This window comes from Brassica napus, chromosome C3 (genome assembly GCF_020379485.1).
Source record: "Brassica napus cultivar Da-Ae chromosome C3, Da-Ae, whole genome shotgun sequence".
NCBI lineage: Eukaryota > Viridiplantae > Streptophyta > Magnoliopsida > Brassicales > Brassicaceae > Brassica > Brassica napus.
In genome coordinates this window covers 56,167,283-56,178,577 of record NC_063446.1, presented here as the reverse complement: position 1 = coordinate 56,178,577, position 11,295 = coordinate 56,167,283, and the positions used below count along the sequence as shown (strand labels likewise).

The window sequence follows — 11,295 nt, the reverse complement described above, 5'->3', positions numbered from 1 at the left end:
TAATAAGATATTTTAATAATTGTATTAAAATAGTTGGACCACATCTATATCAATAAATAATGTTCCTGTTTTAATAGTATTGATTAGATTCATACCCGTCTTAAAAAAAAGCGGGTATGTTTTTTGTTTTACTTTTTTAAGAAATTTAATTTTACATTTGTGTGTTTTTAATCATGTTTGCGTTTTTTGTATAATATTTCTCTTAAATATCTCTATTATTAAAAGAGAAGTACCCATTAAAAAATACCCCTAAGTTTTCTAACTTATTTACACTTCCATGCCACTGAGAATTAAATTAAACTACCTATTTTAATGCTTGTCTTTTCCAGTTAAATTAATGAGTTTTCATTAATCAAATTTAAAATTAATGTCATTAAATAAACCTACATATTTTAATGTTTGTCTTTTCCAGTTAAATTAATGAGTTTTCTTTAATCAAATTTAAACTTAATGTCATTAAATGAACCTAAAAAAATACATTATATTTAACGTAGCTTATTACGGACGAGTACGGCCCAATAATGAACTTGAATTTTATTTTTACGAAAACGTGAATCACTTGACTTATGTAATATTTAAAATATATTAACTACAATATAACAAATGCATATAACCTACCTATACTTTAGTTTGAAATGATCATGTTCAAGTTTTATATAGTCAACTTACATCATGCATCGATCGATGTACAATATTCAAACCACCTATAGTTTTCGTTTTATTTATAGGATGTATCAACCAACCAATCATCCCATTGATTTTATAAGCTTTATAAAAAAACAAATCAATAAATACAAACTAAAAATCCAATATCTTCTATTAATCAAAACATAATATCTTCAATGTCTTATCTTTAATGTACCTATTAAATATAGAAATTGTAACCATAATTACACTAATTATAAGAACAGATTTGATTCCAACCAAATGATCTATTACTTCGGTAATTGATTTGCTTGCAGAAGAGGAAACAATAAATTTAAAATTTATAAGAATATAAAGATATAGAGATTCCAACCAATTGCATATATTTGCGTATGATTTCCGCATAATAAGCTTCAAATTGAACATTGAAAAAGATAGAGAGATTTTTTTTAATCTTTTACCGACACAAACTTAAACAAAACGAAGAGTTAAATGTAATTTTTTTTTGTTACACTTCCCGGAAAAAAACGGTTACAACATGGGCTTTCATAATATGACATTTTAACATATTAATGTTATGGACATTTAATAATTATCTTGACGAAAAACAAAGACTATAAATAATTTGTTATTAATAAAATTATGAAATTATTCACAATTTGATGACTAATTCATCGCCCTTTTTTATATGTTAAATTTTTCATAGAAGTTTAAAAATCATTTTATTTTCTTTAGACATGTATAACTAATTTATAATCTTTTATGCCATACTAAGTCATAATATAATATTTTTTCATATTTTACATTAATAACCATTGTTTTATATATCGTCTACAATTCTCTAATTACGTCTATTTGTTCAATTTTTTATATGATATCGGATATTCATCGTAAATAGATGGTTTAAGATGCCAAAAAATTATTTACTTGGTGAATATAATATATCAAATATTACAAACTAGATAAGGCTCGTGCGTTGCAACGAGTTTTGTTTGATGTTTTAGTAAAAACATAAAAATAATAAATCATTTTATTATAGATTGAGGATTTTTTTTTTGTTTGCATAAGCTGTGAGATATTTATTTATAATTACAAACTCATTTACACACATAAATCTCTATTAGTATTTGTATTTATAATCATGGTACATAGGTAAATTGTTATCAACTTTGTATTTAAGGCTAGAGAAAACACTCATACCTAAAAATTTAAACCAAACTCAACCAAAGTAAAAATTAAAATGAAAAAATTGAAAGCTAAATAAGGTCAATCTAGTTAGTAACAATATTATACGGGAAACTATCAAAAATACCACATTCTTAATACCACTTTTATTCCCACTTTTAAAAGAAAAAGAACACTTATAATCCTAATGTTAACTAATCTAGTCTAAAGGTTTAGAATTGACGGGGTGGGGTAGGCGAATATGGAATTTAGGATTCTAATAAATATATAAATAAATAATTAATTTATATAGTTAACTCATATAAGTTAACATAAATATATATATATATGTTAAGTAATATCGAGCTTCATAAATTTCATTATTCATTTAAGAATTTTCAATCATATGGCCAAGATTAACCAAGCAACCATCATCGTAGCTGAAACTAATAGAAATAATAAAAATTAGTATATTAAATTTTCTTCAACTAATTAGAGTTAACTAATAAAATAAACATCCAAATTTTTTTATTAAAATTTAGTTCAGAAGATGTTGATTAAAAAATTACATTTTGATATCTCTTGCTAAAAGACTTTCATGATAATAACAATATTATCACATTTCATAGCGCGATATATCTTCAAATAGTTCTACTTGTCCAGCTTATAATATTGCTTGTATTTCAATTTCACTATATATAATAGAGTTTTTGTAGAAAAAAAAGAAAAAAAAAACTGAAATTGCTTAATGAAATTGGACTAATAATTCATAGAGAAAAAGTGCTACAATTATTTATAGAAAAATACCTCCTTAACAATTAAGTTAGAGTAACTATTTGAATATCAGCTTTTTCATATTATTGATATACTAATTACACATCTGTAACAAAGAAAGTTATATATATATATATGTATATAAACCCACCGATGGATGTTGTCTTAAATTCTAGAGCTATTCAAAACACAACAAAGTTTTAGATTACTTTATTATATCTAAACAATATGCTATATTTTTTTTTATTTTTTGGGGTCTAAAAAACACGGCAAGTATGCGAAAATACAAAACCATCTTTAATTAATTACTAGAATTTTGATCCGCCCTTTTGAAAGGCAGATATATTTTTGGTTTTACATTTTTGTTAAAATTCAATTTTTATATTTGTGTTTTTAGTTATATATATGTTTTTCTTTGTATAATATTTATCTTAAATTATTAATAAAAGATTTTAATAATTGTATTAAAATAGTTGGACCACATCCATATCAATAAATCATGTTCCTGTTTTAATAGTATTGATTAGATTCATACCCGTCTTAAAAAAAATGGGTATGTTTTTTGTTTTACCTTTTTTAGAAATTTAATTTTATATTTGTGTGTTTTTAATCATGTTTGTGTTTTTTGTATAATATGTCTCTTAAATATCTCTATTATTAAAAGAGAAGTACCCATTAAAAAATACCCCTAAGTTTTCTAACTTATTTTACACTTCCATGCCACTGAGAATTAAATTAAACTACCTATTTTAATGCTTGTTTTTTCCAGTTAAATTAATGATTTTTCATTAATCAAATTTAAACGTAATGTCATTAAATAAACCTACATATTTTAATGTTTGTCTTTTCCAGTTAAATTAATGAGTTTTCTTTAATCAAATTTAAATTTAATGTCATTAAATGAACCAAAAAAATTACATTATATTTAACGTAGCTTATTACGGACGAGTACGGCCCAATAATGAACTTGAATTTTATTTTTACGAAAACGTGAATCACTTGACTTATGTAATATTTAAAATATATTAACTACAATATAACAAATGCATATAACTTACCTATACTTTAGTTTGAAATGATCATGTTCAAGTTTTATATAGTTAACTTACATCATGCATCGATTGATGTACAATATTCAAACCACCTATAGTTTTCGTTTTATTTATAGGATGTATCAACCAACCAATCATCCCATTGATTTTATAAGCTTTATAAAAAAACAAATCAATAAATACAAACTAAAAATCCAATATCTTCTATTAATCAAAACATAATATCTTCAATGTCTTATCTTTAATGTACCTATTAAATATAGAAACTGTAACCATAATTACACTAATTATAAGAATAGATTTGATTCCAACCAAATGATCTATTACTTCGGTAATTGATTTGCTTGCAGAAGTGGAAACAATAAATTTAAAATTTATAAGAATATAAAGATCTAGAGATTCCAACCAATTGCATATATTTGCGTATGATTTCCGCATAATAAGCTTCAAATTGAACATTGAAAAAGATAGAGAGATTTTTTTAAATCTTTTACCGACACAAACTTAAACAAAACGAAGAGTTAAATGTAATTTTTTTTTGCTACACTTCCTGGAAAAAAACGGTTACAACATGGGCTTTCATAATATGACATTTTAACATATTAATGTTATGGACATTTAATAATTATCTTGACGAAAAACAAAGACTATAAATAATTTATTATTAATAAAATTATGAAATTATTTACAATTTGATGACTAATTCATCGCCCTTTTTTATATGTTAAATTTTTCATAGAAGTTTAAAAATCATTTTATTTTCTTTAGACATGTATAACTAATTTATAATCTTTTATGTCATACTAAGTCATAATATAATATTTTTTCATATTTTACATTAATAACCATTGTTTTTATATATCGTCTACAATTCTCTAATTACGTCTATTTGTTCAATTTTTTATATGATATCGGATATTCATCGTAAATAGATGGTTTAAGATGCCAAAAAATTATTTACTTGGTGAATATAATATATCAAATATTACAAACTAGATAAGGCTCGTGCGTTGCAACGAGTTTTGTTTGATGTTTTAGTAAAAACATAAAAATAATAAATCATTTTATTATAGATTGAGGATTTTTTTTTTGTTTGCATAAGCTGTGAGATATTTATTTATAATTACAAACTCATTTACACACATAAATCTCTATTAGTATTTGTATTTATAATCATGGTACATAGGTAAATTGTTATCAACTTTGTATTTAAGGCTAGAGAAAACACTCATACCTAAAAATTTAAACCAAACTCAACCAAAGTAAAAATTAAAATGAAAAAATTGAAAGCTAAATAAGGTCAATCTAGTTAGTAACAATATTATACGGGAAACTATCAAAAATACCACATTCTTAATACCACTTTTATTCCTACTTTTAAAAGAAAAAGAACACTTATAATCCTAATGTTAACTAATCTAGACTAAGGGTTTAGAATTGAGAGGGTTCGGTAGGTTTTAGGAATATGGAATTTAGGATTCTAATAAATATATAAATAAATAATTAATTTATATAGTTAACTCATATAAGTTAACATTAATATATATATATGTTAAGTAATATCGAGCTTCATAAATTTCATTATTCATTTAAGAATTTTCAATCATAAGGCCAAGATTAACCAAGCAACCATCATCATTGCTGAAACTAATAGAAATAATAAAAAATAGTATATTAAATTTTCTTCAACTAATTAGAGTTAACTAATAAAATAAACATTCAAATTTTTTTATTAAAATTTAGTTCAGAAGATGTTGATTAAAAAATTACATTTTGATATCTCTTGCTAAAAGACTTTCATGATAATAACAATATTATCACATTTCATAGCGCGATATATCTTCAAATAGTTCTACTTGTCCAGCTTATAATGTTGCTTGTATTTCAATTTCACTATATATAATATAGTTTTTGTAGAAAAAAAAAAAAACTGAAATTGCTTAATGAAATTGGACTAATAATTCATAGAGAAAAAGTGCTACAATTATTTATAGAAAAATATCTCCTTAACAATTAAGTTAGAGTAACTATTTGAATATCAGCTTTTTCATATTATTGATATACTAATTACACATCTGTAACAAAGAAAGTTATATATATATATATATATATATATATGTATATAAATGCATGAATGTTATCATCTAATTAATAGTTTCTTGTATCTTTAAGTTGAGCAAAATCTTTGTAGTTGAAATCAAAATTTTTTCATAGAGTATTTGAGGTAATGGTTGTTTCACACATATGCACCTGTTGTTCTCTCAGTCACTCTTATTTAAAATTTATGATCGGAGACTTTATAGTTCTTACTGTAATCTTTTCAGTTACAAAAGAAAAACAATAATTGTAATCCTTTTTGGATTATGATTTCTTAAACATAAAATTTACTATTTTAATAAGAAAGTTTATTATTATATGGAAACATTTGAAATACTTGTTTTACATTTTTTGTTTAGATTTGAAGATAAAAAAAACTACAATTAAACAGTTTTTAACAATTTTATTTTGTAAAAGATTTTATAAAAGGATAATTACTATCAAACAAATTTTTACAATTATATTTTCTTTATGATTTTAGAAAACAATAATTAGTATTAAGTAAATTATTATACATTTTTTTTTTGTTTAAGAATTGTAAAAAGGAAAAAAAATTAGAAAACAAAATTATTGTCAACTAAAAACTATCAAATAATATTTTGCTATTATCTTTGTTTATGATTTTAAAAAAGGAAAATTACTATTAAATAATTCTTGTGTTATTATCTTATAATACTTATATTATTAATTATGATATATTAATCAATTATGTTTGGTGACATAATATAGGAAAGCTTAATCTTATATATAGATGTGAATAATTGTAATCCTTTCAGTTACAAAAAAAAAAATTGTAATCCTTTTTGGATTATGATTTCTTAAACAGAAAATTTACTATTTAAATAATAGAGTCTATTATTATATGAAAATATTTGAAATACTTATTTTACTTTTATATAGATTTGAAGAAAAAAAAAGAAAACTACAATTAAACACTCTTTAATAGTTTTTTTTGTAGAAGATTTTATAAACGAATAATTACTATCAAACAATTTTTCAAAATTATATTTTTTTATTTTAGAAAACGAAAATTAGTATTAAGTAAATTATTATACATATTTTTTTAGGAATTGTAAAAAGGAAAAAAACATATAAAAATGAAATTATTGTCAACTAAAAAAACTATCAAATAATTTTTTGCTGTTATCTTTATTTATTATTTCAAAAAACGATTTTACAAAACAAAAATTAGTATTGAGTAAATTATTATACATATTTTTTGTTTAGGAATTGTAAAAAAGAAAAAAAATTAGAAAAAGGAAATTAATGTCAACTAAAAACCATCAAATAATCTTTTGCTATTATTATCTTTGTTTAGTATTTAAAAAAAAGGAAAATTACCATTAAATAATTCTTTTGTGTTATTATCTTATTATATTTATATTATTAATTATAATATATTTTAACACATGTCATCATCTTAAATTTTTAATTGCTATGTGTCATCGTCATGTTAATTAGAAGAACCAAGCTTTATATAATTAGAAAAATACATTATTTAGTTAAATAAATAAACAAAAACCGAAAATTCAAATTCGGCGCGCGGATCAGGGTCCACTTAATAAAACGTTTTAATAACCGTATTAAAATACTTAGACCACAGTTATTATCAATGGGTGATATGTTGCTGTTTTAATAGTTTAGATACCTCCTTATCCACCACACACGTTGTGACCACGCGGTCGAACCAGGCAAAAAGCCTCCCTCTCAGTTCCGTAATAGATCTTCCGGCGAAGCACAACACCTAGAACTCCTCCCGTCATGGCGACAACTCATCCGTGTCTTGTCGGACAAAGAATCTCCGTCCCTCAATTTCACCTCCTCTTCAACTCAAAGCCTCCAAATCACGAGCTCTCCACCAATAAACGGTCGAATTTCTGCGTATCCATCGGCCTACCACACTCCTTCGCTTCTCCCTTGTCAACTCGAAACCCTAAGAAATCACCCCTGACCTGTCTGCGCAATTGCGCCGCCGTTGATGGCCCTGAGACAAGTTCGAGTGAGGATAAGTGGGATTGGGATCGTTGGAGCCGCCACTTCTCCGAGATTGAAGAAACCGATGGCGTGGTGTCTCTTCTCAAGGTTGTTTCCATCAAACTCAGTTGATTTTGGTTTGCTTTATAAGAAGTTTCTGATTTTGGAGTTTGTGTAAACAGGTACAACTTGAGGAGGCCATCGAAAGAGAAGACTTTGAAGAAGCGGCGAAGTTGAAAGCAGCTATTGGAGAAGCTACTGTGAGTGATTCTGTCGCTGAGATCATGTGCCAGCTGCAGGTTAAGATTGTTTGGTAAACATCAGACTCTCTTTGTGTTATTTTATTTACTTATATGTGATAGCTTCTGCGCAGGATGCAATACGTGAGGAGCGTTACCATGATGCTTCCAAGTTATGTAGGCAGACAGGAAGTGGACTGGTAAATTTTGAAATTGCCGGTTTTATATTTTGCTTATTTATTGTTAAGCTTGTAAGATAGTCGTAGATCACATATACACTTTCAAATCATACATAAGCTTTATAAGGGATGAAAAAAATGTATCATGTCTGTAGTTAAGTTAGTTAAAGGAATTTATGTTTCCTGATGGTTTCACCTGCTCAGTCTATTATTACACAAATCTGTAGTGAAGAATCTGTGTGTTTTTATCTGGACTTGGGTTGTTTAGAATTTAAAGCATCTTTTCACGTTTTTGATGTTTATGTAGGTGGGTTGGTGGGTTTGTTATCCTCAAGACTCTGAGGAACCATTTGGCAGAATTGTACGCATAACTCCAGGCGTTGGTAGGTTTATTGGCAAGAGTTACAGTCCAAGGTGAGCATGTTTTGCTGATGATTCTAATCTTTCATTCAACTGCTTGTGGTAATTGAGCCTCGTAACTGCTTTGTTCAGACAGCTGGTGACTGCAGCAGCAGGAACACCTCTGTTTGAGATTTTTGTTGTTAAAGACACGGACGGAGGATATGTTATGCAGGTAATTTAAGCACATTTAAAAATAAAATTTAGCAGTTCTAGTGACAGTATATCATTTTACCTGTATCTTCTATACGATTAGTGTTACATGATTGCTATTCTTATTCCCGATTAACCTTTTTGAGCTGTTGTGTACATATCTGCATGTGTACAGGTGGTCTATTTGCAACATGGCAAGCAGAAACCATCCGTTCCCGAGAGTTCCTATGTAAGTTCACAGCAATCATCGAATGCCTCAGCTGAGAGCCCATCAATAATAGATGCAGGAGGAAGTGAAGTGAAGGCGGATAAGAAAAAAGATAAACTACTAAACGCTGAGGAACCAACTGAAGAACGGATTCAAAATGTGATCAAATTTCTAAAAGACAAAATCCCAGGGCTAAAACTGATGAAAGTAATGGACGTTGAACTCCCCGACGAAGAGATCATAGGCAGTGATGATGATCTTGTAGAGCTGGTTGGAGAAGTTATTGAGGAAGCTGGTTCTGCTGATGACGAAGAAGATGATGACAGCATTGAAGAAAGTGCAGATAATGGAAAGGATTTAAACCCAAAGGTTTTCATCGGAGGGGTTCTACACAGCACAGAGGATTCCTCTATAGATGATGAGCTTGTACGTGTTACCGCAGATATAACGGATAACGAAAGAGATTCCTTTACCTTGCATGTTCCTGGGAGAAGAAAGAGTGATGTTGATACAAGAAAAGACAGAGTGTCTAAGGAGCAAGTAACAGCTCTAGCAGCTCAAGGACTTTCAGATCTCATGCCACCAGAGGTTGCCAAGGCGTTCTGGGGTTCAGAGAGACCTTCTTTGAAGGCGAGTTCCTTGAACTTTTAATGCTCTACATAAAGATGAACGCTACAATCATATTAAATTGTTCGATCATTTTTGTAGGTATCAAGAAATGTGCGTGAGATTGTCAAGCTTGCTATAAGTCAAGCACAAAAAGGAAATCGTCTCTCTGAGTACACAACATTTAATAGAATCACAACTCCTGAAAGCGACCTAGACCCTTTTGATGGTAATCATCTTTTGCATTAGTATTATTCTCTTTCTTTTGATATGGGGGTTCAGAATATATTTGTACAAACTCAACTTAGAAAATGTTATGTATTTGAAAGTGCAGGCCTATACGTTGGTGCGTTCGGACCTTACGGCACTGAGATAGTACAACTCAAGCGTAAGTATGGCAACTGGAATGATGCAGAGGAAAGTGACTCCTCAGATATTGAGTTCTTTGAATACGTTGAGGCTGTGAAGTTGACAGGGGATCCAAACGTGCCAGCAGGCCAGGTTATTTATCATTTTTACTTTTATTTTTTCGTATTATGTGTGGGATAAAGAATTTGAAATAGGGTCCCCAAATTCTTGGTAGGTGACATTTCGTGCAAGGATTGGGAAGGGGAGTCGCATGAGGGATCGAGGAATGTACCCAGAGGAAATGGGAGTGGTAATGACACTTTACTCATCTCTTGAGCTACAGTTTTAGGAAAACTACAGAAACTGACCCAAAACAAATGTGTGCTCACTGCTCAAACCATGCATAAGTCAAACATGTAACCAGAGCAAGAGTCTCAGACTTTTTCCTATTTAAACAATAGCTTAAGACACACTATGGTTTAACCATGTTGACATTTGAATCGAAAGCTTATCTAGAGAGATGTTTACGTGTATACACAGCTTGCGAGTTACATGGGAGAAGGAAGAATAGCAGACTTTGGGTTTAAAAACCCAAGATGGGTCGGAGGGCAGCTTTTAAAACTCAACGGAAAGGTAAATACACAGTAGAGCTAAACCCCATTAGTTATTTGTGTTACAAGTTGATGGTTTTGGGGTTTGGCTGACAGGGAATGGGACCATATGTGACGGGTGGGGATCTTGGATTTCTATATATTGGTCCTGAGAAGAGCTTCATGGTCGTTTTCAACCGTCTCAGACTGCCTGAGTGACTAATGATGCTCATTGTTACTATATTTCTTCTTTTTGACCTTCTTCCATACACACTTACTTAGCTCTACTGTTTCAGAGTAACATCACTGCGAGAGTGTTTAAGATTGGGAAAAAGGCTTTATTGTAACTATATTGTGGCTCATGTTTTCTTCTATACACGAGATATAATGCATGTTGAGTTACACAGTCTTTAGGGGAGCTTAATGAAACCGAAAATAGACTCGATCCAATCTGTACAACTCATGAGAGTTTTCTAAAGTTTGTGGTGCCAATCGATTGAAAAGGAACAATATTTGCATTTTTGAATACTGCTGTAAATAATAATCTTTTGATGAGGTGTTCGTGTATGTATTTGACATGTTCTTTTTCTCCTACAATTTAGGTGAACTTGTAAACTGAATTTGAAGTAAAAGATAACAGTTTTTTTAATGTACCGGTGAGAACGAAATGACTGCGCAATATCGAAGAGCATGGCGGCATTAGAGAGGAGCAAGGAACAGAATCATATATATATTCTCTCTCTATCTATTCCCTCTTTGGACATCCCACCGAAAAAGTTGAAACAAAGATTGATAACAGTCTCGCAAAAAAAAAAAAATTTGTTAAATGAGAAGATCAATTAAACTCATTAGAGAAGAGACAAATAT

The 11,295-nt window shown here is 28.5% G+C and overlaps 1 protein-coding gene across 1 annotated transcript; it reads left to right on the top strand.

Moving 5' to 3' along the window:
• Positions 1 to 7,342: 7,342 nt before the first annotated feature.
• Positions 7,343 to 10,837, top strand: LOC106389593 (protein EXECUTER 2, chloroplastic). The gene is made up of 11 exons (XM_013829896.3): positions 7,343 to 7,814; positions 7,889 to 8,005; positions 8,080 to 8,145; positions 8,432 to 8,538; positions 8,617 to 8,698; positions 8,852 to 9,514; positions 9,593 to 9,719; positions 9,825 to 9,991; positions 10,074 to 10,148; positions 10,379 to 10,471; positions 10,546 to 10,837. The coding sequence occupies exons 1-11, from the start codon at positions 7,494 to 7,496 to the stop codon at positions 10,645 to 10,647; spliced, it is 1,920 nt and encodes a 639-aa protein (XP_013685350.1). The 5' UTR covers positions 7,343 to 7,493; the 3' UTR covers positions 10,648 to 10,837.
• The last annotated feature ends 458 nt before the right edge of the window (positions 10,838 to 11,295 follow it).

Bases quoted from the DNA above. Each gene is read 5' to 3' on its own strand.
- LOC106389593 (XM_013829896.3), top strand. From the start codon at position 7,494: ATGGCGACAACTCATCCGTGTCTTGTCGGACAAAGAATCTCCGTCCCT. The intron at 8,699-8,851 runs GTAATTTAAGCA...GCATGTGTACAG, and splicing joins ACGGAGGATATGTTATGCAG to GTGGTCTATTTGCAACATGG. The intron at 10,472-10,545 runs GTAAATACACAG...TTTGGCTGACAG, and splicing joins TTTTAAAACTCAACGGAAAG to GGAATGGGACCATATGTGAC.